Source organism: Malaclemys terrapin, chromosome 21, assembly GCF_027887155.1.
Source record: "Malaclemys terrapin pileata isolate rMalTer1 chromosome 21, rMalTer1.hap1, whole genome shotgun sequence".
Lineage (NCBI taxonomy): Eukaryota > Metazoa > Chordata > Testudines > Emydidae > Malaclemys > Malaclemys terrapin.
Window position 1 is genome coordinate 3,738,320 of NC_071525.1, and position 26,690 is coordinate 3,765,009.

General features: G+C 56.1%; 1 protein-coding gene across 4 annotated transcripts in view; it reads right to left on the reverse strand.

Moving 5' to 3' along the window:
- Positions 1-24,367, reverse strand: part of INSRR (insulin receptor related receptor) — a 38,963-nt gene extending 14,596 nt beyond the window's left edge. For all 4 annotated transcript variants that reach the window (XR_008442962.1, XM_054011360.1, XM_054011359.1 and 1 more), the window contains exons 1-10: positions 23,991-24,367; positions 13,421-13,972; positions 7,117-7,429; positions 5,688-5,830; positions 4,875-5,019; positions 3,920-4,134; positions 2,320-2,446; positions 1,464-1,702; positions 874-1,041; positions 113-308 (exon numbers count right to left, since the gene is read on the reverse strand). Coding sequence is in view for 3 of the 4 variants with exons in the window: in XM_054011360.1 (XP_053867335.1) it covers positions 113-308; positions 874-1,041; positions 1,464-1,702; positions 2,320-2,446; positions 3,920-4,134; positions 4,875-5,019; positions 5,688-5,830; positions 7,117-7,429; positions 13,421-13,972; positions 23,991-24,105 (2,213 nt within the window). In the remaining variant the exon portion in view is untranslated. The remainder of the gene's footprint in view (positions 1-112; positions 309-873; positions 1,042-1,463; positions 1,703-2,319; positions 2,447-3,919; positions 4,135-4,874; positions 5,020-5,687; positions 5,831-7,116; positions 7,430-13,420; positions 13,973-23,990) is intronic.
- Between the last annotated feature and the right edge of the window lie 2,323 nt (positions 24,368-26,690).

Here is a 26,690-nt window from a genome sequence, read left to right on the forward strand (position 1 = left end):
GATGGAGAGTGAATCCCCTCTCCTCCCAGCTAGGCCCCGCCCTCTGGAATCCCCTCCCCAACTAAGCCCCGCCCCTGGAATACCCTCCCCCAACTAAGCCCCACCCAAGTACCTGGGGATGATGATGGAATTGTGTAGGAAGTTCTCAAACTTCTTCTGGAAGGAGACAGCCTCGCCCTCCATCTGCAGCTGCCCGCCGTCCCGGTGGCACGGGCAGCACCGCTCCTCCGTGTCCTGCTCCAGCTCGGGGCCCCCGCTGTCGTCCACGTTGAAGCGGGTGTCCGCACTGCTGGTGGGCAGCTTGAGGCCTGGGGGCGTGGGCAGAGAGAGACAGAGAGTGGGGCCAGGAGCAGGGGGGTGAGACACAGCCCCTCGTTGCCTCGCCGCTGACGCCCTCCCAGCAGGGTCACGGGGTGTCGGCTCCGGCCCAGGGAGCCCAATTGGAAACAGCAGCCAAGGCCCCAGGGGGCGCGTCCGTTCCAGGTCCCTTCCCCTGAGCGATGCTTTGACTCCATCCCCATCACCTCGCCTGTCCTCTGCTCCCGCAAAGGGTAAACTCGGAGACTCCTGAAATCCACTCGTCCTCCCTCTGCCCTGGGTCCTGATCCTGCCATCCCCACTATGGATGGGCCCCGCATAGCCCCTGGCAGCAGGGCTGAGTCATGGGACGAGGCCAGTGCTGTCACAGCCCACAGCCCAGCCTTTCAGCTCCATCGCCATGGGGCGCTAACCAGCCTTAGCCGAGGGTCCAGTGGAGCCCCGAGACCGAGCTCCCCGTCTCTGATCTACCTCCAGGGCCTGGCGGAAGCACCTCCCATCGCTGCTCTCGCCCGTGGCTCTGCAGTAGCCCCTCTCCCCGGCCTCAGGCCTCACCTTTGTGGCAATAGTCATTGACGTAGAGCTCCAGGTCCTCGGCCAGCTGCTGCCACAGCACCAGGTAGTAGGTGATGTTCCCGTTGCGCTGGCTGGGCGGCTTCCAGCGCACAATGATGTGGGAGGAGGAGTTCGACATGGACAGGACGTCCCGGGGCACTGTGGGGGCTGGACACCGGCATTGCAGAGACAGCTACGTTAAGCCCCAGAGATCCAGGGCTGGAGCCCCCTGCTCCCTCTCCCGGCTCCACATCCCCCCCACGCACACACACCACTTTGCACCCTTGTCTGTTATGGAGCCGCCTGCACCGACCTCCCCCCAACCACCATGGCGCCCCGGGGGCTAGATCCTGCTGGACTTGGTCCATCTCCACACCCCCACCCCGGGCAGAGGAACCTACTCAGGCTGTTCACGGAGGATTCAAATCCAGACTCATCAGCACCAAAGCACAGGCCTCTCCCAGTTAAGCTAAAGGAGCAGCTCTGTTAGCTGGTCGCAGTAGTAGGCTGTTATCCTCTCAATGCACCAGCCCCTGCATGTTTTCTAAGCCGCAGCCCTTTCCAATGCCCCCCTGTGGCCACCCTCCTACCTGCCGGCATGGTGCGGACGTACACCACCTCGCTCTGCGCCCCGTAGTTGCGCCCCTCCTCGGCCGTGGTCAGGGTGATGGCGCGGACGAAGATGGCATACTGGGTCCAGGGCTTGAGGTTCAGCAGGGCCACCCCCGGATCCTGGTCGTTGTTCAGCGGCAGCTCCACATCTACCACGTTCCAGCTGTTGGCCCCGCAGGCATCCTGCCCCACGTACTCGGTCACGTTCTGAAAGGGCCTGGCCCGGAAGATACGCCACCCCCGGGGGTCAGTGCACAGGCCGCCCGGGGCCTCTGTGAGCCCAGCCCCTCTTCCCACCCACACGCCCACTGAGTTTCCCAATTATTAGGGACATCCCCGAAGCACCAAGGGGCTCAGGGTGCGGTTACACACCAGCTGGGTGGAGTGGAGCCCTGTCTCCTTATGCTACTGGTTATTGTGGCCCTTTGCAGGAATTACTTCCCCTGCCACTGAAATGCATGCAGCCACCTCTGGGGTGGAGCACGGCAGCTGTTTAACAGCCCCGCAGCAATGCTACACAAGGGGGGTCTGCAGCTTAGTCCTAAGTGAGCAGCCCCTGCCCCTGTCCACCCCCTCGCAGCCTCCCCGAAATCCCAAGGGATATCATGGAAGAGCCAAGCTTGCCAGTGCATCAGCCCCTGGCCTGGGCCCTTTGGCGGGACCGGAACCGTCAGTGCTGCAGCACTTGAGCTAAAGGAGTCACGTCACTCGCCGGTGGCAGTAGTAGGTTGTTACCCTCTTGGCTTCCAGCCACATGAGGGAGCGGCGTGGCACGTGCAAAGTGGGTGCAGCATGGCCAGGAGCTGGGCGGTGGGGCGGGAGGGGGACACTTACGATTCCTTGTAGTAGACGATGAAGCTGAGCAGATCACGGTACTCGGGGGGCCGGTAGCGCTCCCACTTCAGGAAGATGCGGTCGGACTCGGTGATGTTGGAAACGAAGCGCAGAGTCTGGGTCTTGCCTGCGATGGAAGCAGAGAGCATGGGAGGCTGCGTGGAATAGGGCCTCAAAAAAGCTTGGGGGGCTGCAGGTCACTGAGGGGGACTGCAGGGAATGGGGCCTGAGGGGAGTTTGGGGGGCGGGAACGGCGTCTGAGGGGAGCAGGGGGATGTGTGGGGAACGGGCCTGAGGGGAGCTGGGTTGGGGCTGGGGGAAACAGGCCTGAGGGAAGCTGAGAGGGGGAGCTGGGGGGAACGGGCCTGAGGGGAGCTGGTGGATGTGTGGGGAACGGGGCCTGAGGGAAGCTGGGGGGGGCTAGGGGGCAGGGGCCTGAGGGGAGAGCTCTGGGAGGGGGGCTGGGGGATGTGTGGGGAACGGGGCCTGAGGGGAGCTGGTGGGGGAACAAGTCTTGAGGAGAGTTGGGGGGGGCCTGAGGGGAGCTGGTGGGGAGGCTGGGGGGAACAGGGCCTGAGGGGAGCTGAGGGGGGGAACAAGTCCTGAGGAGAGTTGGGGGGGAACAAGGCCTGAGGGAAGCTGGGGGGGCTGGGGGGAACGGGCCTGAGGGGAGAATGCTGGGAGGGGGGCTGTGCTGTGTGGAGTCTGGGGAGCGGCTATGGGGTGTGAGGCCCAGGGCGTTTTCTGACAATTCGGTGCTGCCCTCTTACAGGGGAGATTGCAGCCCCCACTGGGGTCTGCCCCAAAGCCCAGAGCAGCAGCGGGAAAGGCTCCCACTGACTGCGCCGGCCCTAGGTGGGAGACGCTGGAAAGGCTTTGGGGCGAGCTACGCCCTGGGACCAGGCTGTTAATGAAGACTGGGCTCTAGAACGCATGTTATGGTTTCGTTTGCCACGTAACCCTTTGTTCCCAGCAGTGCAACTTGCTACCCCTTGATTCACGGTCCTTTGTTAAATCAACTTCTTCTTGTTTGTACTCGAAACAAGGCTAAGTGCTGGGGGTTAAGCAGAGCTGTGGTCAGAGGCATAACGGGGAAGTTGGTGTGTACAATGCTTTTGGGAGCAGAGGGGCTGGGAGCATCCAGTGGATCGGGGCTGGGCTGGTCACTCCCGGAGAATGCTCTGGGGACTCAGGGGTGGGGGTGCCCAGAGGGGTGGGGACCTGCAGAGGCCTCTCTGCTGAGATTGCCAAAGAGAGAGGGGCTGGGGGGGGGTTCACTGAGACCCACCCAACTCGTGTCACCCATGGGTGTGCTGGTCTGGTTCTAAGAGAGGCATCCACCCAATCGCCCCCAGAAGCCCCCGATTAGGGTTTACTGAAGGGGACGGGGTGGCTCTTCTCTGAGCCCATCCCTTAAAGTCTCTCTGTGCAACGGCCGGGGGCTGGAGGTATCTCGCTGCCTGGTGGCTCCAGGCCCCCCAGATGGCAGCATGGGGCTCTCAGCAGCTACCCCAGTGAATGCTGTTGGCTTCCTCGCTCCCTCCCCGCTCCCAGGGCGGCAGGGGTGTGACAAGGTCCCAGCCGGGCGCCCGGGACTCACAGGAGGCTCTGTCCCCGTTGGTGCGAGGATTGATCTCGGCTTTGTTCTGCCGGCCCTTGGTGCCCGTCACCTCCTCCATGCGGTAGATCTCAGACAGGCACAGCTTGGGGTTGAACGCGAAGTACACCTTCCCCACGGGGATGGAGAGCATGTGGTGGCTCCAGTCCCAGAGCTGCTGCAGGTTCTGGTTGTCCAGGACGTAGAGGGTGTAATTCCTGAGGGCGAAGGGAGAGGCGGCTGGTACCACGGGGCCGGGATTGACGCCTCAAACAAGGGGATTCGCTCGCACACATCCAGAAGTGTGCACGCACGCCCAAACACACACCTCTCTCTCACACCCATGAGACAGATGCACACATGCACACGCCCCTCCCCTCTCCCCCCCCAGAGGTGCACTCACAGCACACAGAAGCGCACGGACCCACAGACAGATGGCACCCACTCCCATACACACATACACACACAGCACCCCTAAACCAGACACACACACGCTCACACAAACATGCATCCGTGCACACACACACACACACACGTGGAGGTCTCCTAGCATAGAAGCACATGAACACATGACACGAAGCCACACACGTGTTTGCCGAGGTCTCTCACACACAGACAGACCTTTCTCTCTCATCTCTCCATGCTATACAATGCAAGCCACATTTTCCAAGCAAGGGATCTTCTAGTGCCCAGGGCAAGGGTCCTTAGCTGCTCCCCTAACACTACATGTCCTGCCCTCTGCTATGCAAGAGGAAGGGGGCTCTACCCCATAGCTGGAGATGCAGCGGGACTGATGCCAGTGGTGGGATGGAGGCCGCCGGATGTGGGAGGCACGGGAAGCCCAGCTGGACCGGGAATCCGCCATGTGCTAACACGTGGTAAGGAGAGTGGCTGAAGGGGTCCAGGTGGGAGCAGTGGCTACCCCCTAGCTAGAGCCCCCATTTCCCAGGCTTCTCACCCGTCCACCATGGAGTCCCCCCGGATGAGCTTGAGGTTCTTGAAGAAGGACAAGGAGACGAGGGCGAAGGAGTGCTTGATCTTCAGGAAGCCCGTGATGGTCTCAATGAGTCCCAGACTGTTCTGCAGCTCCGAGACCAGGTTATCTGGAAGCAGGAAGGGAGAAAGAGCCCCTAAGGAACGGGCAGCGGCCCATGGAGATTCCCCACGTCAAACGCCAGGTGGAGAGGCTAGGGGGAGAGGGAGCTGAACAGGACATGCACACAAACCTGGGTGTCTAACACAGACATCTAAGCCCCTCGGGGTGCATCAGCCACCCTGAGACCAGCCCTGCACTCGGGCCGTGGAGGGCAATAATCATAAACCAGCGACTGCCAGCCCCATGACCAGGTCTGGTCCGTTCGTAGGACTGCAAAGGAGAGAGCACGGGCCGGTGCGTCGAACACCCTGGGTTCTATTCCCAGTTCCATCAGCGACCCAGCACCTGCCCCTGGGCCCCTCGGCGGGACCCAGCAAACTCACATCACCCGCTGCCCACGGGCGCCAGCTGGTGGTTGTAGGCTGGATCTAAAGGGGACCTGCAGGGGACAGGTCCCCCAGAGCCTGCCCAGTCACCCCCGAGCCACCCAGCTACCCCACAGCTGGAGATGCGGTGGGGGTCGGATATTGAATGGCGGGATAGGTTGGGAAACCCGGCTGGTGGTTCTCACGGCTGTGTGTCAACAGGTTGGGGATGGGGAAGGAGGTCCGAGGCGGGTGGGGGTGTTTGCGTGGGGGCTGGCCCATCTGGCATGGGGCGGAGGGGAACACTCACAGCCCCTGCGGATGTTAACGATCAGGTTGCCCTCGACGTAGGTGCAGCCGGCCAGCTCCTGCGCCGCGCGGGTCGAGTCGATGGTCTTGGTGCCCACCTTGCACTCCTTGGGGCACAGCCCCTCGCACTTGTGGCAGAAGATGCTGTGGAGGAAAGGAAGGAGCAGGAGGGGGAGAGAGACAGGGGCAGATTTGTTAGTGCCCCATTGCCTGGGGTACACCCCCCCCCAAGCCGTGCAATTCCATGTCGGGAGGGCCATTGCGGGGACAGGCGGGATGCAGGGGGGTCACTGCGGGGACAGGCGGGATGCAGGGGGGGGTCACTGCGGGGGATAAGGGGTCACTGTGGGGCCAGGCAGGATGCGAGGGGGTCACTGCGGCGGATAGGGGGATCACTGCAGGGATAGGGGGTCACTGCAGGGGATAGGAAGGCTATTGCGGGGGCAGGCGGGATGCGGGGAATCACTGCAGGGGTAGGGGATTGCTACGGGGCAGGTGGGATGCGAGGGGGTCACTGCGGGGGATGAGGGGTCACTGTGGGGGCAGGTGGGATTCAGGGGTCACTGCAGGGGATGGGGGTCACTGTGGGTGCGGGGGCAGGCGGGATTCAAGGGGATCACTGCATGGGCACGCAGGATGCAGGGGGGTCACTGGGGAGGATGGGGGTCACTGCGGATGCGGATGGGATGCAGGGGGGTCACTCCAGGGGCAGGCAGGATGCAGGGCTGCAGGGACAGACGGGATGCAGGGGGAGTCACTGCGGGGTCTGGGGGGGTCACTGTGGGTGCGGGGGCAAGCAGGATGTGAGGGGGTCACTGTGGGGGCAGATGGGATGCAGGGGAGTCAGTGCGGGGGGTGGGGAGTCACTGTGGGGGCAGGCAGGATGCAGGAGGTGTCACTGTGGGGGATGGGGGTCACTGCGGATGCGGATGGGATGCAGGGGGGTCACTCCAGGGGCAGGCAGGATGCAGGGCTGCAGGGACAGACGGGATGCAGGGGGAGTCACTGCGGGGTCTGGGGGGGTCACTGTGGGTGCGGGGGCAAGCAGGATGTGAGGGGGTCACTGTGGGGGCAGATGGGATGCAGGGGAGTCAGTGCGGGGGGTGGGGAGTCACTGTGGGGGCAGGCAGGATGCAGGAGGTGTCACTGTGGGGGATGGGGGTCACTGCGGATGCGGATGGGATGCAGGGGGGTCACTCCGGGGGCAGGCAGGATGCAGGGCTGCGGGGACAGACGGGATGCAGGGGGAGTCACTGCGGGGTCTGGGGGGGGGTCACTGCGGGTGCGGGGGCAAGCAGGATGTGAGGGGGTCACTGCGGGGGCAGATGGGATGCAGGGGAGTCAGTGCGGGGGGTGGGGAGTCACTGTGGGGGCTGGCAGGATGCAGGGCTGCGGGGGCGGGGGCCTCAGCCCCCAGGAGAGCCGCTCACCTGCTGTCATTGCGCGTGTACCCCGAGGGGCACTCGGACAGGCACCCCTCATGGTGGATGACGAACTCAGAGGCCTCCCGGGGGTTCTCGGACACCTTGCGGAGGCTGGCGCAGTACTCAGCCGTCACGCAGCGCCAGCCCTCGTACCGGTAGGTGCGGGCCGGGCAGGAGGTCAGGCAATGCCCGTTGAAGTGGAAGTGGCGGCAGGCCACGCAGGCCCTGCTGTCCCACGGCCGGCTGCAGCCTCCCAGGCACTCCGGGTGGCAGCATTCCCCGGCGGCGGTGCAGGCGATTCCGTCTCCACAAGGACACACTGGGGTCAAGAGACAGAGAAATCGACTAGAGGTTAGTCCATTCTCTCCCCCCCCCCCCCCGCCTCTCCTCCCCACGAGAGCCAGATCAAGGTCTCGGCTCTCTGGGTCTGTACTCAGCCCCTGGAGCCACGAGATTGCATCCCAACCTCAGCCTCCACTGACACCAAATTTATAGCGCCCGTGCTTTCGAGGACAGCTCAAAAATGGGACCGGCGTGTAAGGTGTGTAACCAATGCCGTGATGCTGGCCTGGCTATGCTCTGAGAGTGGTAGAGCTGCCTCGAGTGCAACCGACACTGAGATGCTTGCCTGAGTCTGCAGAGAGCCTGAGCCAGTAACTCTGGGAGGGGTGGAGCTGCCCCTTTCCTTTCAATTGAGCACTAACTCCAAGCCCCTCTGTTCTGATGGGCCCTGCCAAACCCACCTCAGCAAGGGGCTGTGTGTGGGGCAGGAGAGGAGGAGTGCAGTAGGCCTGGCCCACCCCCCCTCATTCTCACCTAGCTGCTGAGGTCAGTAGTGGGGGGCCCTGGTACAGAAGGGGATTCCCCTACCACTCCCTCCTGCTATATGGAAGGGGACAAAAAACATTCTGCCACTCCAAATCACAGCGCAGGGCGAGGCCATGGCATGTCTCAATCCAGTCCTCATCCCCACCCCGGTTCCCTTCCACAGCATCCATTCCGTGGGGACGAATTCATCTCGCTATTGGCTGCTCATAAGGACGGCTGGCTGGGCAGTAGCTCCCACTTCCCTCTCTAGGCCAGGCTTCCTGGTCAGACTACATCTCCCATGATGCTCCCTTTTGATGAGGCAAGGTAGCATCATGGTAGCAGCATGGCTGCAGTGCATCATGGGAGATGAATTCTAACTGGGGAGCCCGGCCCATAGAGGAAAATGGGGGTTCAAGGCACCCAAACTACAACTCCCATAAGGTGCCCCAGCAGCAAAATATTTAGATTTTCAGCCAAAATATTTCATTCTTGGCTGAAATATTTCGATTTCCCATGGAAATGTCTGGTTTTGTGTGTTTGGTTTGTTAATGAAAATGTAAACATTTCCACCAGAAGCAGACAACAACACAAAACTGTAGTTGAAAGCCCAATTTTTCACTGAAAAAGTTTTGATGCAAAATTTTCAACCTGCCCTAGCCACCAACTCCACAGGCAAATCACATAGGGAAACTGAGGCGAAGAGCCTATCGACCAAGGGCCTTTGCCTTTCATGAAAGGTGCCGCGTGAGCTCTAAAGTTCTGTTTCCAAGGGAAGAACTTCCACCAGTGGCCAACTTTTCCGGGAGGGCTAGGAAAAGGGGAAAGAGATAGAGGGAGGGAGACTTTGCTGCTATGGACAGGTAGGTGTAGGTTGCCATTGGAACGCTGCATCCCTTAGGGAGGTCACGTGCTGGAGCTGCTAGATGCATGTGGGTTCAAACCCCGCAGAGGCGCAGAGCTCTCATGCTGGTGCCAGGTGGGGCCTGGGTTCTAGTCTCTGCTCTCCCTCTGAGTAGGTCCTGGGCAAATCATTTAGCCCTCTCCCAACCTCAGTCTCCCCCATCTGGAAAACAGGGCTGGTCACGCCTGGCTCAAGCCATGACGCCATCACGCTTGTGCCGCTAAGACAGGGCGTCGCTGGGTTTGGATGAAACCCTCGAGCTTCCCGACCTGGGGACAAGGAAGGATGGCTACAGGGTGTGGTTGGCCAAAAATATCACAGGGGACTCCATTTTTAAAGCAGCAGCCACTTGAGTGATGGGGTTGAAGGGGACAGGTGCATGGGGACTGATGGATAAAGAGGTGTGTCTGGGGATGGATGAATGGAGAGGTGGGGGGGGATGGATGGAGGGATGTATATGGGAAGGAAGAGACAAAGGGAGGGATGGATGGGTTTGTGTGGGGGGAATGAATGAATGGAGGGGTGGTAGGAATGGATAAATGGAGGGGTCTGTATGGGGATGGATGGAGGGGTGCATATAGGTAGGACAGGAGGGAGAGAGGAGGGGATGGATGGATGGATGGATGGATGGATGGATGGGGCATGTGGGGATGGATGGATGGGTGTGGGGAGGGATGAATGGATGAAGGGGTTCATATGAGAATGGATGGAGGGGTGTGTATGAGGATGGGTGGAAGGGTGCATATGGAAGAGAGCGAGAAATAGATGGATGGGTATGTGGGGGGATGGACGAACGGACGGATAAACTGATCGCTCCAAGCCGGTACAGCAATCCCTCCACCGAACTGAGCCCCGCCGTTCCCTGGCGAGGCCTGCGGTGGGAACGGGGCAGCCGGAGGTGCAGCCCTGTCCCCGCGCTGCAGCCGCCGCAGGTGGTTACATTGCCGATAAGGATCTGTGTTTACAGTGTATATTTCATTACGAGGCCTCCTGTTTACAGCAAACGAGCCCGGGTGGGTCCCATATTTACCCTACCGCTGGGAAAACACGGCAGCTGGGAGCTGGCCTCTTCTCAACAGGATGATACAAAGCAGATCCTATTACTCCCCATTGTGTGCCCGTCAAGAAGCGCCCCAGCTGTGTGGAGACGCGCCGCTCTGTCTGCTAGTGCGCAGCAGCCATCCGACGGCCCCCTCCACGGATTTCACGGGAAGTCTCGGGGTCTGTCTACCGGGTTTCAGAGCGGGACACGCTACAGCAGCAACCCCAGGACAGGGGATCTCAAGTGGGGTTTGGACCAGTGCTGCTGTCTAAACCAGCAGAGCTACCCGGTACAGAGACCTCCAGTGTAGGCAGCCCCCAAGAAAAGGATCAGAGCAGACACCGTCCCTGCTCTGACTCAAGCCAGCTGGTTAAACCGGACCTGCTAGGTCATTACAGGTTGGGATGTTTTTCACAGGCACCTAAGTCCCTTAGGTTTCTAATGCCCATTGACTTTCATCTCCCTTAGGCTCCAGGGGAAAACTGAATCCTCGTGTAACTCAGACCCCAATCAGATCTTCGACAGGCCTTCAACTTCAGAACCTGGATCCAGAATTGAATCTGGATCCACATTTTGCCAATGATTCACTCCCCCACCCCACGCACACCCATTTATAATGCGCCAAAACCCAAATCCTGGATTCAAATTTTGGATTGTTCCAAGTCCAGGCCCAAATTCTGTGAGGTGAGTCCCTGTCTAGTTTAACACTTAAGTGGAGGAGAGGGGGCAGCTTAGCAAGGAGAAAGGGAAAAATCTCACCTTTAGGCCCAGCCCAGGTCATTAGATGCTGACGGTTCATTCAAATGGAAGGGGCCAGAGAGGGGAGAGGTGGGTTAGGAGCAAGGTAGATGGTAGAGAGATTACGGGCAGGTTACACCACCTGGAAATAGGTGTTTACGGTATACAGTGCAGCTACAAAATTGTGATGCTTTTTGTTTTCTGTGTACCGCCCCTTTAAAATTTCTACACGGCAGCTATTCTGTTCGGGCAGTGGCTGCAACTTGTTACCTGATGAGACACACACACTGTGCTCTCCCCAGAGAGACTTTACTTTTGTTCTTTCTTGCTATTGGTTTTGCCCCTTGATCTAAAAACAAAGTCATTTGAAACTGAAAGTTAATACGTTTCCCTCTCTGTTTCTGCAAACTGTGTCAGAGCAGGGCACTTCTGTGAGCTGCTCACCAAAGCTAGTCCACTAAACGCTGGCAAGCCAGCTTCCCTACTTCTCTCAGTGACTTATTTATTTGTTCCCTACGATCCTGCCACCTGTCACCTCAGGTGGCCAGCAAACGACACATGCTGGAAGGATTATCAACAATAGTGCCAGTGAAATTTAAATAAACAAACTAACCATTTTCTAAAAATAAATGTCCTCTATAAGGTGTCACGTCAACAGAACGCATGAAGGTGTGGTCAGTGCAGGATGTGCAAAGAGGCTCGTTCATGTAGGAATCACTGGGTGAAGGTCTATGGCCTATGTTATGCAGAAGTCAAACTAGATTCTCATAGTGGTCTAGCAATTCCTAGATTTTAAGACTAGGGTCCATCTAACCCAGTATCCTGTCTTTCACGGTGGCCAGCACCAGATGCTTGAAGGTCCAAGAAACCCGCTAATGGACAACAGAGGTATAACTTGTTCACATGTGAATTTTTCTTCTTAATCCTCTCAATTAGCAATTGGCTAACATGACGGTTTACATCCCTCGTGCATTTTTATCCTCTCTCCTGTAACCATGAAAACATCCATTAACCAAGTGCAAATGTCCAATCCCTTTTCTGAATCCTGCTAAGCTCTCAGCCTTGATAACATCTAGTAGCAATGAGTTCCACAGGCTAATTACGCTTTGTATAGCATTTCCTGGGATCGGCTTTACAACTCTTGCCTTTTAATTTCATTGAGTGCCCCTGGGATGACAGGCACAGCCAACGTCTGACTTTGCCACTCAATGGCTATACCGAATTCTTGCAAATAAAATCTTGAGGCTGCACCACACCCTCACCCTCTACACGCAGATTTTGTCCTGTGTCAGTGAGGGGTGTGATTTTTTACTGATATAGTTATACCAGCACGATCCTTAGAATGAACCCAGTTAGACCAGGATAAAGGTGAGTGGGGTAGCTTATTTCCCTTCCTCAACAGGAAATCACTGGGCATAAACTACATGTAAGCACCTTCATCCCTGGACAATCCACACTACGGCCAGGTCTACACTTACAATTTACACCGGTCAGGGGTGTGAAAAACCATGCCCACCCCAGTGACGTGGCTCTGCCGAAATGCAGCTTTGCAGACACATGAGCATTGTGGTCGGCGTAGCTAACACTGTCTGGGGAGGTGATGTTCCTACACCAGCAGAAAAACCCATTCTGTTAGCGAATGCTGACTCTACCCTAGGGGCACAGGCTCTGTAGTGTGGACATGGCCCCAGGGGTGTTTCTACTACACCACTGTAGTGAAAACAGCACAGCTGCTGTGTGTAGACAAGCTCAGTTTCTCTCCTATACCATGAATGAAATCCTGGCCCCGATAGAGTCAATAGCAGACCTGCCAATGACGTCTCTAGAGGCAGAGTTTCACCCTATATCCATCTATATCAAGCACTATTTTATGTCCCATATTTTAGCATTTATTATTATCCTGTAATAATATTGCATTCGTATGTTTAACTACTTAATGAACATTTCGATCACTGTAATGCCCAGAGGCCCCAACCATTGCGCTAGGTGCAGGACAAAAGGATTTGAAGACATGGGGCCTGATTCTTACACCGAGGCCCCTTTTCAATGCCAGAGGGCCGTTTGCCACGGGGCCTGGTGGATTCCCCATCACTGGCCATTTAAAATCAAGATTGGATGTTATTCTAAAAGATCTGCCCTCAGTATTATTTTGGGGCAGTTCTCTGGCCTGCGTTATGCAGGAGGTTCGAGCACAGTGGCCCCTTCTGGCCTGGCACGAAAAGGCGAAACAGAGTCACAGTCTTGGCCATGAAGAGTTTACATCCATGTGACAAATTGCAGCGTCATGTTATCAACTTCATGAACACGACACTTTGACCACCTCACTTGCACTCCGCCCACTAGTCCCTCTTTCCCAGGGCTACTTTTAAAATACACCAAACTTCCGGGCCAACCCTAAAATGCAACCACCTCTGGGGCAGGCTGTTGGCAGCTGTTCAAGAACAGCACCGCCGCTTAGGACAGGAAGCGACTCACAACCCTGCTTGAAACTGCGGAAGCAATGGAGGGACGTGGGTCTTCATTACGCGCCGTGGACTTTCCCGTGGACAGAGCGCCCTCTCTGGTTTTGAAAAGCGCCACACACAGGCAAGAACTTGGTTTCACCCCTTGTGGGGAAAGGCAGAAACTTAGACACCCCCCTCGGAGCATAGGCTTAGAGGGGAGAGCACCCCTCGTACAGCAGAGCCTTACCAGTCCCTGCAGAACAGAACTCCCTAGCAGTACCCTGTCTCCCAGGGAAGAGTACCCCCGCTCCTAGAGCCTCAACACCACCACACGGTCTCCCATCCAAGCCCCCATCCCAAAGCAAAGACACCTACCTTTCTGGCAGTAGCTGGATGTCCAGCAGCGATACTCTAGATGCCCATTGACGCTGGTCTGGACGCAGGGCTTCTCCACGTCCAGGATGCCCGGGCACACGTCGGCACACTCCTCCACCTGTTTGTTGCTCACGATGTAGTTGTTCTCCACCGAGTCGAGCAGGAGCAGCCCCCAGTCGATGGTGGAGATGTGGCAGAGCTCCTGGTTGCGTTCAATGCGCACCGAGCCCCGCAGGATATTGGTCAGGCTGTGCAAGCCGATGTCCCTGAGGTGGGGCATCTCGAAGATGACCAGGGCATAGTTGAAGAAGAGGTTAGTGCCCCGGATGACGGACAGGTTGGGAAAGAGGTCACGCAGGCTCTCCAGCCCGTAGACCCGGAAGAGGAGGAGGTACTCGGTGATCATGATGAGGCGGGGGAAACTGAGGCCGCGGAAGTCCTCGGCGGCGGTGGTGAACATGAGGAGGATCTGCAGGTTGCCCTCGATGATGGTGCAGTTCTCCAGCTTCCTCAGCTGGGAGACGTCGTTGCGGATGTCCATGCTGCAGCAGACTGGAAGAGAATAACACAAGGCATGAGCCCTCCAAGCCAGCCCAGGCTTGGCCTAGATTTTGGGGAACCGGCCTTCAATTCCTCACTCACTTAGACCCAGCTTCTCACTGTTTCATTTCAGGTTGGGTCAATGATAGTTACTATGTCCAGCTGAGCCGCTGCAGTGCCACATGGGAGATGTAGTTCTAGGTCTCAAACGCTTCCATTCTCCCTAAGGGACTCTGCTCCCTGCTAGGACTACATCTCCCATGATGCATCACAGTTTTCAGCTGCGGCTGAATTGCCACAGTGTATCATGGGAGGAGTAGTACGGCTAGGGAGCAGGACCCATAAAGGAACATAAGGGCATGAAGGATGCAGAACTACAGCACCCATGAAGCACTGCGATGGCTCAAAACCAAAACATTTAGACATTTCCAAATGGACGGAACTCTCTTTTCTACAAAGTGTTGATATTTTGACTTTTTGTCCCGATTCAACATGGAAAAAAAAAAAAAACAGTCAAAATCCCAGAATTTCCCACGGGATGGAAATTCTGTTTTTCTCTCCTCTCGGCAGCACTCCGAGGTGTGCTAGGAAAGCAGAACTGGCACCGTTTTAAAATCGATTTAGTTCAACCCAGCAAATAACTGGATGTAGACGCAATCAGAATGATGGATAGATGGAAAGATAGATACAGATGGAGACAGATAAAGTGGGGAGTGGTGTGATAGATAGATAGATAGACATGGCAATAGAAAGGTAGACAGATAGATACACATGGTGCCAGAGGGTATGTCTACACTGCACTGTAAGCCCAGGGTTAGGGGGACTCAAGGCAGCTGACCCGTATTAGAGAACCTAGGGCTTGAACGTCTACATTGATTCTTAATGGGTTGCTAGATTAGATGTGTTGCCTGTTAGTTACTTCCCCACAGTTTCTCAATGGAAGTTTCCAGCTCCTCTGGGCTTCCACTGATTGCCTCACCTAGCGCTCCACACAGTGGGGAAGGGCTGGTACCTGTGGGAGGGAGGGATGGAAAATCCCAGCAGCCGAGGGCAGGTGCCCTTCGTAGCCTGCCTTCAGGCAGACAAGCCTGCAGGGAGAGAGGGACTGGACCGCCCTAGTGCACACTGGGACACTCCTGCCCAGGGGAACCGTATCCCCATGTGAGGGCAGCTGGATCAGCCAGAAGGACAGACTCTGCAGGCCGAGGTGCATTGGGAGCTCCAGCCAGTTCCAGATGAGCCCAAACCCCCTGGCCAGTGGGCGATCTGTGCACCAGCCCCCTCCCCTTTGTATCGCAGTAGCCTATAGAGCAGTGATTCTCAAACTTTTGTCCTGGTGACCCCTTTCACACAGCAAGCCTGAGTGCGACCCCCCTTATACATTAAAAACACTTTTTAATATATGTAACGTCATTATAAATGCTGGAGGCAAAGCGGGGTTTGGGGTGGAGCCTGACAGCTTGCGACCCCCCCATGTAGTAGCCTTGTGACCCCCTGAGGGTCCCAACCCCCACTTTGAGAACCCCGATGTAGATGATCCAGCCCCATGGGGCTCTGATCCACCAAGACCAGAGTCCCATTGTGCAAGGTGCTGCACATATGTGTCATACGGGACATTCCCGTCCTCAGAGAGCTTACAATCTAAAGATACAAGACAGGCAAAGGAAGGGTGATTATCTCTAGGTTACAAATGGGGGAAACACCCATATTAAGTGATTTGCCCAGGGTCAGCCAGGCAGCCCGTGGCAGAAGAAGGACTGGAACTCAGCTCTCCTGTGCCCCAGGCCAGTGCTCTAACCAAAGACCAACCTTCCTCCCTAGAGCCTGCTGTTGGCACACCTCTATAATCCAGCCCCTTCCCCACCCCCACCCCCTGCATTTCCCTCCACCCAAACCTTGATGGGCACAGATGGTCATAAAATATGGCTGCACAACATGGTGGTAACATATAAGACAGCGTGGATCAGTGGTTAGAGCACTCAGCTAGGACACCGGAAACCTGGATTCTATTCCCAACTCTGATGCTGGGTGATTTTAGACAAGGCACCCTCTCTGCCTCAGTTTCCCCACCTGTCAAAGAGGGATAATGATACTGACCTCCATTGTAAAAACGCTTTGGGATCTACTGATAAAAAACAATATGGTGACATTATCATTATATGCTGAACCAAAGGCCCAGGTCCCAAGCCACCTAAATTTTGGAGAATGGAGGGAGTGGTTTGAAATAACGGTCTGAATTTTGTGATGGTGGCCTATATCTGTACAATGAGCAGAACCAAAGCTCCATGTTGGATCTGAGTGAAAGTGTTTGGGTTTATTTCCCCCACCCTGTCCCTGCCCCCAGGAAATTTTTTGGAATGAAAATGAAAGTTTTCCCCGGGAAATTTTGAAACAAAACTTTTTCATTTCAATTTGATTCCAATCGAAATTTGAGTCATATTGAAAAAAACCGGCCCTTTCATTCCAGCATTGGAAAAAAACGAGTCATCTTGAATGAAACCTTTTGTTTCATTTCAAAATCTCCCCATGGGAATAATCAAAACTTCCACTGGAGAAAAAAAAAAAAAAAGACTTTTCCCAGTGGAAAAAAGTCAGTTTTGACACCACCCACCCTAAGAAAATCTGAGATATTTTCATCAGGAAAAAAGTATAGTGGAAACATTTCAGTTGGGCCTCCACATACAACCCACCCAATCTGCAGGGGTGTTGGAACAATTTGTATAGGGGGGGGGCTGAGAGCCATTGAACCAAACTGTAAACCCTGCGTATGATGGAAACCATGTCCAGCCAGGGGTTCCAGCACCCCGATGACCTGCCTTTCACAGCGCAGCTCCATCTTTAGCTAGCACACTGCTCCAACACACAGGCTGGAAACCACCTCATCTGGCTGGTAGCAACCATCCGAGCTCCCTGGCATCTGATTTTCTCATCCCCAAGCGCCTCTAATCTCTCTCCCATGGCTGATATTTACCGAGGGGGTTAAGTAACCTCCTGAGAGGTTATTCTCATTAATCCCCCCCCTTCCAGGCCAGCATTGCTAAATAGGTGTGTGTGACACCAGGTCACACACAAACACAGCATGTTCTCAACACCCCACGTCCAGAGAACATGCACTTTCTGTCCCACACAGGTATTTCTGATTTGTTGCCCAATGGTTTTATATACACATTTCCCAAGCAATTAGAGGAAGGATGGTCTTCGGGAGAAAGCCCTGAGCAGGACATCACGCAATCCTCAATTCAACTCAACTCCCCCTGCACAAACCTGGGCTAGGTGCCTCATTTCCCAGTTAAGACAATACTTCTGTCTTGCCTTGCTATGTACAGCCCCTAGTGCAACAGGACTCTGGTCTCAGCTGGACCCTCAGTGTCCTATTGTAACGCTCTGAATAACTGATTCTGTGCTTGTGACTTTAAAAAAAACCAACCAAATCCATTCAAATCACACATTGGGATTAACTTTAAGCACTGGTCCCCAGCACCACTATTAAACCAGGATAAAACAGAATACGGTTTTTAGGAACAGGTTTTGCTAGTCTGCAGCTGCAATGCAAATGATTTATTTCAAGTCTAACCATTCACATTATATAGAGTCAAATGTCTGAAGTATATTAAGGCCAGGTTAGCACATGATGACACATTTATGGATTATGAGAATTATGTACATTAAAAAGATTTAATAGCAACAAACCCAAGCAAACCAGAAGTGCTTTTCTTCCCGACTAGTGTCCACCAGGGAGCTAGCCCACCACAGCTATTCCAGACAACTTCTCCGTCGTGTCCTTTACCCTTCTGAGACCTGTCATGGAGGCCCATTCAGTTTACTATGTCTTTAAACAGAGCCTTCAGCCCTGTCTGCTCAGAGGGGACAATAGATGACTGAGGGTGCTAGGTGCCAATTGCAGAGGTCACCGGTTCTTGTGCCGTAACCTGCCGGGTGCAGCGTCTCTGCTGCCCTTCTCCCCCTGGCTGACAGGCCTGTAGACACCAGCCAGGTAGTTGCCCGTGGATGTGGTGTGGAGAAAGTGAATAAGGAAAAGTTATTTACTTGATCCCATAATATAAGAACTAGGAGTCACCAAATGAAATGAATGGGCTTAAAACAAATAAAAGGAAGTTCTTCACACAGCGCACAGTCAACCTGTGGAACTCCTTGCCTGAGGAGGTTGTGAAGGCTAGGACTATAACAGGGTTTAAAAGAGAACTGGATAAATTCATGGAGGTTAAGTCCATTAACGGCTATTAGCCAGGACGGGTAAGGAATGGTGTCCCTAGCCTCGGTTTGTCAGAGGGTGGAGATGGATGGCAGGAGAGAGAACACTTGATCATTGCCTGTTAGGTTCACTCCCTCTGGGACACCTGGCATTGGCCACTGTCGGTAGACAGGATACTGGGCTAGATGGACCTTTGGTCTGACCCAGTACGGACGTTCTTATGTTCTTATGTGAAGGACTGAGCCCAGTTGCTAGTGAGGACTGGCCCCGGGACTGGAGCTGGGGTCCCCCTACCCTACCCTACCTGTAATACTGGAGTCTCCCATAAATGTTCCTTTGCTGGAAGAAACAGCCTGAAGGCTCTTCTGCTCAGAACAGGCCAACGTCCAACTCTGCAGGCCCCTAAGCCTGTCCGGACGCTGGCCAGGAAATTCGCCGAGGGTCTGATATTAGAGACCAGCGGGCAGGGAGCTGCATGCCACCCACCCCATGTCTTCCCATCCTGCCGCTCGGCATGGAAGCGACATGCTGGTCACCAGCTTGACAGAGCAACGGGGGCACATGGAGACCACACTTCCCAGCATGCAATGCTCCGTCAAGAACCAAGCCGTGGGGCAGTAGCATCGTCTGGGGGGGGGTGGTGCTGTCAGGAGAGAGCACTGCATGATGGGCTACGTCATCCCCATGGCCAGCCAGTCCCTCCTGAATTTCGCAGGTCAAACTCCAGGAGCACCCTTCTGGCCTCAGAAACCTAGGCCGCTCCCCCTTCACACCGCAAGTGAAACCTGATGCCGAGTTATGATCAAGAGAACAGTTTTTAGGGCAGCCTGCTTTCCAGCCCAAAATTTACAGTAAACACCACAAATCAAACACAGTGAACTCGGCTTCAACCCTAAACACGCCACCTGCCAGGAAAACTCTTCCAGGGGGAAGTAGCAGCCGCCAAAGCTTCGCCAGGGAGCCGTTCGGGGGAGAGGATCATAGACGATCAGGGTGGGAAGGGACCTCAGGAGGTATCTAGTCCAACCCCCTGCTCCAAGCAGGACCAATCCCCAGACAGATTTTTGCCCCAGATCCCTAAATTGCCCCCCCAAGGATTGAACTCACAACCTGGATTTAGCAGGCCAATGCTCAAACCACATGGCTCAGGGATTTGGGAACCTTGCAATAACTTAAGAAGGGCTTTATTTCCCGTGCACGCCTCAAGTCCCACGCTCTGCCAGCTCCTGGCAGACGGTTCTTTATTTCTGCCCTGCCTTGCATATCGGGATATCATTTACCCCTGTGCAAAACCCTTCCAGGCCTGCTCCTCCGCCGGTGGAAATCAGCCGCTTTGGCCATTCCCGCCCGCAGAGACGCTGAGCCCACGGGCTGGGCCGGTGGCGGTGTTGCGCCCAGTTTGCCCAGGTGGCAGCGCCAACCCGAGGTGCGGAGCAATGGAGCAAAGCTGGCGGAGCTCACATTTCTTTTCACCTTTGCCCCATTTTGAAGCTCCGGGCTATTTCTGCCTTGCATATCGGGCATGCCGCCAGCCGACTTCAGCAGGCATCGCCAGTGGCACATGTCACAGCCAGTAGTTTTCCCACCTCCCAGCTCTGTTTAGCGCAAACACGCTTTTCAATTGCAGCTCTGTTATTACTGTGGTCATTCATTAACCCCCTTGCCCTCTGCCAGAGCAGGTGAGACGCTCGAGGGCCCCCCCGCTTGCCAGCCAGCAAATTGTGTTTTGACTAAATTTTCTTTATTCTTTTCATTGACACTTTGCTTTTCACCCCCCAACACAGTCTGTGTCCTGTGCAGCTCTGAAAGGAGATGCCAGGTGCTGCTAGTTTGATTCCTCTCTGTTTGTAAATACAAAGGGGTTTCAGGTTTTATTCCCCGACTATAAATCCAGACAACACGTGCGAGGCAGCAGGTGATTGTCCCCGAAGGTTGTAAGCACCAGGTATTTTTATATACTGTAATTTAGGGCCAGGGGACTGCAATACTGCCGCTGATTGCATCTCCGTTCCAGGAACTCCTACCCAACACCGTCCCCCAGAGAATCGCATTAGTAGAATGACATATAAATGTTCCAGGGTCACCTAGCTAACTCCCAGAGTAACCCATGTCTCTACAATATTGCTGTGAAACTCGCCAAGGACATTAGAGATGGCGCCTGAACCTAAATTCCAGAGGAAAGATTACCGCTTGACGCTAAAGAGGGAGGGCGACCTAGTGGTTAAAATGCTGGCTGACGAATCAAGAGACCTAGCTTCAATTCCTTACTCTGCTTCCAGCTCCCTGTAAGCCTAGTCACTAACATTGCCTGTTATCCTACAGCCATGTTCAGAATTAGCAAAGCAGGAGATAGAGAATCAGACCTTCAGTTTCCCCACACGTAGCCCCAGCTGACAATCCTTCCTTTGTCTGTCTCGGCTTTTAGACTATACAAGCTTCAGGGCAGGGATTGTCTCTTAGAGTGGGAAGGTACAGCCCCGAGCACAATGGGTAATGATCTCATGTAGGGCTGCCAGGATATCAATTATAATAATCTTTATTATATATGAGCGACAGGGGATGGATCACTTGGTGATTCCCTGCTCTGTCCATTCCCTCTGGGGCACCTGGCATTGGCCATTGTCAGAAGACAGGACACTGGGCTAGATGGACCCTTGGGCCGTTCTTATAGTGGTCCAGACACTGTGGGAAAGACGGGGTTTCAAACCCCCAAACTGGGGCTAGTTCCCATCCAGGGTTTGTATCGGGATTTTACAGTGGGTAATGAACGCAGGGCACGTGCCAAGAGAAGCTTGGATCTGGAGCCAGCGCTGAGATTTTGATCCATCTTCTTTTTCCCCCTAGGGGTGACCCAGATCACGCAGTGCTTTCTCAAGCCACAAAATCAAACGGCCAAATCCCCAGCTCCATGGGCTAATGCATTTGGCCCAACAGGGTCCAAGTCTCCTCCTATTTACGCTCACCTAAATCAGGAGCGATTCCATCAGACGCTTTCCCTGTTTACGGCGCCCCAGCAGGTCTGTTCACACCGGCACCAGCCAGCTGCTCGGAGCTGGGCGAGCCCCAGAGGTGAGATCCTGGGCCCCTTGACGTGAATGGCAAAAATTCCCACACCCCGCTGCACTGGTGAGGCCGGACACCCCCTCCCGAGTCTGGGCATCCGTCCCCGCCTCGTTCGCCCCTGCCACAAACCACAGCCAGCAGGAAAGGCAGCACGTGCAGCCATGCCTGATTCACTCCTCTAAGGCCCTGATCCTACCTCATCTCCCACCAAGGGGGCAGAGGACCTGAGGAGAGAGGTTCAGAACCCAGCAGCCTTCCCGTGGGACTGGAGTTAGGAAAAAACCACAGCTCCCATGCAGGGTCACAAGGAAGTGGCGTTCCCCCTGGCGGCACACCGGCATCTTCCCAATAGACACCCCAGCGGTGCTCTCCACCCGGGTGCTGGCCTTTTAGGCAGACGGGCTCCCAATAAATGTGTAGGTTATAAGAAGCCCCGGCCCCAAAAGCCACGTTCTCTATTACCCAGCAGCCCCCAGGACCCAGCACGGCATTCTGTGTTCCTAGGCCACTGCTCCGACACAGCATCCCATCCTCTGTCACCCCCAAACCGCTGTGGCTGTGTCCTCGCTGGGCTCCAGTGACACATGTCCTTTATAACAACACGGCTTAGTCCTGCTCCACACCCATCCCCCTGAGGCTCTCAAAGGGCTTCCCACACACTCATTATTAGTTCAACCTCCCCCCGCTGCGAGATGGGTCAGTATCAGTTCCCCATTATTCCCCATTACACAGATGGGGAAACTGAGGCACTGGGAGGGGACGGGACTTGCCAGGGGAGGGCCCAGCAAAGGAGCCAGGTGCCTAGATTCCCACGCCCCTGATCTCAGCCCGCAGGCCACACTCTAGCGGAGCTCAGGGGTCTTTACCGGATTGCATTGCTTCTCTTTCCAGTCCCAAAGCCCAGAAATAGCTATTCCCCTCCCCCCTTGCTCCCCACATCTCCATGGGACATTTTTGGATTGTCTCTGATCAGCCTCACTTCACGAGCCAGCGGGCGCAGCGTGACGAGCAGGGGTTAAACTCTTGCCTTTGATCCCAGCCCCGCTGCTGTCTTTGTTTCAATTCCTCCAGCCCCCCCCTTAGCTACAATTTTCCACTTTCACATCTCTTTCCATGACTCCCTGCAAACCTGAATTATTTATTGCCTGGACTCCTGTGTTCCTCACTCCACCGGATCAACTTCTCATCACCAGTCAAAAGCCCCTTAAGAACCCAAATAAGCAGCTACCACCCCCCACCCTGCCCCAAAAGTTCCTGCTTGTTCCTTTTTGCTCCAGAACCTGGGGGAGGGGGGTCGTCTCTGTGTTTTGAAGTCAAAACGGCCAGTTTCTCACGGGCACTTTGTTTCATCCTTACACTGAAAAATGAGGGAATCAGCAGTTATTGATGGTGAAAGTCCAGTGTGTTTAGCAACAAAGGACCCTGGAAATTACTAGACTGTTTCAGACCAGGGGGCCCATCTACCCCGGTATCCCATCTCCTACTGTGCCCAGCGCAAGCTGCTTCAAAGGAAGGTGCAGAGAGCCCTGCGGTTATGGGAGAACAACTGGGTGAGAGTTACAATGGGCCATTTTGTTCCCTCCTCGGGGTGGCTGGGCCACAGAGAGCCGGCTGCAGCACGGGTTCTTTTAGCTCAGGCAGGAGGCAGTCACCCGTCTTTCGATCCTGAGGTCCCAGATCCAAATTCCCATGCTGACCTGGAGGCCCCATTATAGTAGGGGCTGCATGGACACAATAGTCAGAGACGGTCCCTGCCCCTGAGAGCTCACACTCCAAGTAGAGACCAGCAAATGGAGGATGGTTGTCCCCACTTTACAGATGGGGAAACTGAGGCACAGAGCAACAAAGTGACTTAACCAAGGTCACACAGCGAGTCAGCAACGGAGCTGGGACCTGGCCCTCACTCTCCCAAGTCCCATTAGTATTTTGCTATTTGTATTACAGTCAGACCTAGAATTAGAGCACCTGATGTGCTGGGTACGGCACGTACACATAGCAAGAGGCCATCCCTCTTCCAGGAAAGATGACAACCTCAAAAGACACATGTGAGATGGAAAACAGGCACAGAGGCACCCCTTCCCCTAACACACAAACTAGGGGGCACCCGCTGAAATTACTAGGCAGCGGGTTTAAAACAAACAGGAGGAAATACGTCTTCACCCAACACACACAACCTGTGGAACTCAATGCCGGGGGATGTTGTGAATGCCCGGAGCACAACTGGGTTCAAAAAAGAGCTAGATAAGTTCCTGGAGGTTAGGTCCATCAATGGCCATTAGCCAAGACAGTGAGGGATGCAGCCCCGTGCTCTGGGTGTCCCTAAACCTCAGACTGCCAGAAACTGGGACCAGATGACAGGGGATGGATCGCTGGCTAAGTGCCCTGCTCTGTTCATTCCCTCAGAAGCACCTGAGACAGGCTAGTCGCTAGATGGACCATTGGGCTGACCCGGCACGGCTGCTCTTATGGGACTTGCCCAAGGTCATGGAGCAGGCTGGGTGCAGATCCGGGAACAGGAGCCAGGATCTCTTGCCCGCCAGCCTGGTGCTCCATCCACTAGCCCCCCACTGCGTCTGCAGTCCCAGCCTGCTGCCTTGACCCTCGCCTCTGGGTCACCCACCCGTCCCATCCCGCTCAGCCTCCACCGGGAGAGATTCTGCTGCGGCCGCGCACCCCCAGCCAGTCGAGCCGAGTCTCTCTCGGCGACCCCGGAGCAGACTTTCGAGGCCTGCTAGCCAGGTTGGGGAAACTTACTTCCAGGGGTGGCCAGCGCAGGCACAGGTGGGACGAGGCTGAGCACCAGCAGAGCTATCCCGAGCGGCAGGAGGCAGAGGGACGACGGTGCCACTGTCTCCTTCTCCGCCCCCATGGTCCATGAACAGAAAAGCCCCCGGCTGTTCTCCAAAGCGAGGCAGAATGCGCACACGCCCGCGCCCCCGGCAGCTCCTCTTATGGGGCGGAAAGCAGGCGCCACCCTGGCTGTGGAGCTTGGGAACAGAGGGACCCCAGCGCCTCCCACTTCATTCCCAGGGGACTGGCAGGGACAGCGCCGCTCCTTGGCCTCCGCCGCAACTGGCCTCGATCCACCTCGCTCCGGGCTTCAAGGAGAAAGCCCCCGGCTTCTGCGCCCCCCGATTCCCGTGCTGCGTGCATAGGGCTGGGCGAGCAGCCGAGCTCTGAGCCTGCACCAAGCAGCACACCTGGGCGCAGACAACTGGGCGGAGCTGCCTCCCGCCCTCCCCAAGTGCAGCCAGGTGAAACACCAGCCCAGGGGCAGGGCCAAAGCGCTCCCACCTTCGCCTAGGGGCCCTACCTCCTTCCACCGCTGCCCCGGGTGGGTTGCAGGCAGCGCGGTGACAGGGTGGGAGCTGCCAGGCCCCGAGCAGGCACGAGGGGCCGGGTTCGGGTTCACTTTTGTTTTCGATTGCTACATTCAAAATATTTAGCCTGAAAACTGAACCGAGATGGGGTTGGGCCAGGGCCGGGGGGGCTTGTTTGGAAAATAAGGAGCCAGAGATTGACCAGGGAAGAGAGATTCCCCCAAATGCGCCAGCTAACTGGGAGGCGGGGGTTGCAGCCAACAGCCCCAGCTCCTCCACCCATCAACTGTACGACCCCCCGGCAAGTCTCCGGGCCTCAGTTTCCCCAGCTGTCACGAGGTTGGAGGATTGGGGTGCTGCTGCTGGGGGAACGTGGTGTGACCCTTCCTTATGGATCAGTGCCCAGACGCCACAGGGATGGGCGCGATTGCAGAGAGGCCACGGGATGGTTTTTTTCCCCAAAAAGATCACAAAATTTCAGGGAAAACTTTCAAGCCCAACGGGATGTTTTTTTTCTGTCTCTCGTTTCAAACTTCTTGCAGAGAACCCCCGCTCCCCCCCCCCCCAACCCCGGGCGAAGGGACCTGCGCAGAGACTTGGCCCAATAGCCCACACAACCAGCAAACCACTTGGTGCAACTGGAGCAGGGGTCCTTTGACCCATTCCTGTTGTACTAGAGGAGGGCCTGAAAGCCCTCAGCAGCAGAGGAGGGGAGGGGATGGGCCCTTTGCAATGCAGCACTTACCCCCGTCCCCTTCTGGGGTGCAGCACGGGGGTACCGTGAGATGTCAGGCCGGGGTTCTGGAAGGGCAGTGGAGCAGGAGAAAAGCTGGCCTGATGGGTGGCTTCTGCTTTGTACCCGGTCGGTCGCCCCAGTTTGTGGGATCTAGCCCCAGCGGAGTAACTCGCCTTCCCACCGCCTCACCTCCAGGCTGGATCAAGCAGGGGAGCGTTTTACCGCAGACGCAGCTTTCACCGCTCTTTGGTTAAAGGAACTTTTAATGGCCCGGGCAGTAACTACCTGGCTGCCAATTTTCGAGGCAGAAGGGGCGCATTAGATCTGCGCCACTAGGGACTCTGGCTTTTCAGCGTAACGAAACAAACCACCACTGCTCTGATCGGCTGCTTTGCCAGGGAGAAAACCCCAGCTCCCAGGCCTGCCTTTCTCCTTGACAATAGTAACCTGGGGTTTATGGCAAACTCGACTGCTTTGCTGAGGCAGTGGTTTCACGGAACGGGCTTTCCCACCTGTCACCTTTCTCCCAGGCGAGAGCAGGCAGATCCACACGCCCTTGAGCTCCGGTCCTGCAGATAGAAGGCTGCGGATTTGCCACAGGTGATGAAAAAAGGGGGGGGATTTAAAACCCCTCTGCATGAACAAAGTGCTGCACTCACACGCTCTAAATTCCCAAGCCCCTGCGGGGCCCTGTGCAGAAGTGCCCGGTGCGCTGGGCATCAATCAGAAACCTGAGCGTCCGCTCTGAATAGGGATGGGCAATGGTGGCCGTTACCTTCGCCAGCCGTTGCATGTCCAGCTGCACGTCTGCCTCCACGTCCCCCTTCTCATTCTGCACACGCGCCCGTGAGGGCAGCCCCAGAGGGCAGAGCGCTCGCTCGCCCCAGCGCGCTGCTCCCCAGCGCGTGCCAACTTTTCGGTTTCCCCTCCACCCCTGTCCCCATAAGGCAGGGGGAGGCCGTAGGCGCCAAAGCTGGACTGCCTCTTATCCTCCCTATTGTCACTGCGGTGGAAAAATGCGTCTCCGGCGTCTGGACCTTAACCAAGAAATTTGGACCTTGACCCAAAAAAAGCATCGACTGCCCCTTTAAGGGACACGCCCTGCCCAGCTGTTCTGACCGCTACTCCTTCCTACCCTTCCCGGGACAGACAGGCCCTAGGGCAGGAAGAGCCGTGGGGCTCAGTCCTGAACACCACCCAGCCCAGCGCCAGCACCCAGTTACCAACCATCCAGCTGGGGAGATGCCAAGCCCCATGAGCTGGGCTTTAGCGCCACCAAGGGGCCAGAGCCGGCTCTGCTGGGCTGATTCAGGTCAGGGCTGTGGAGCGTGGGCCGGCTCCACCTGGGGGGTTAGACCCTCCTTGCAAAGGCACCCGGCACAGGCAGGAGACAGGGGA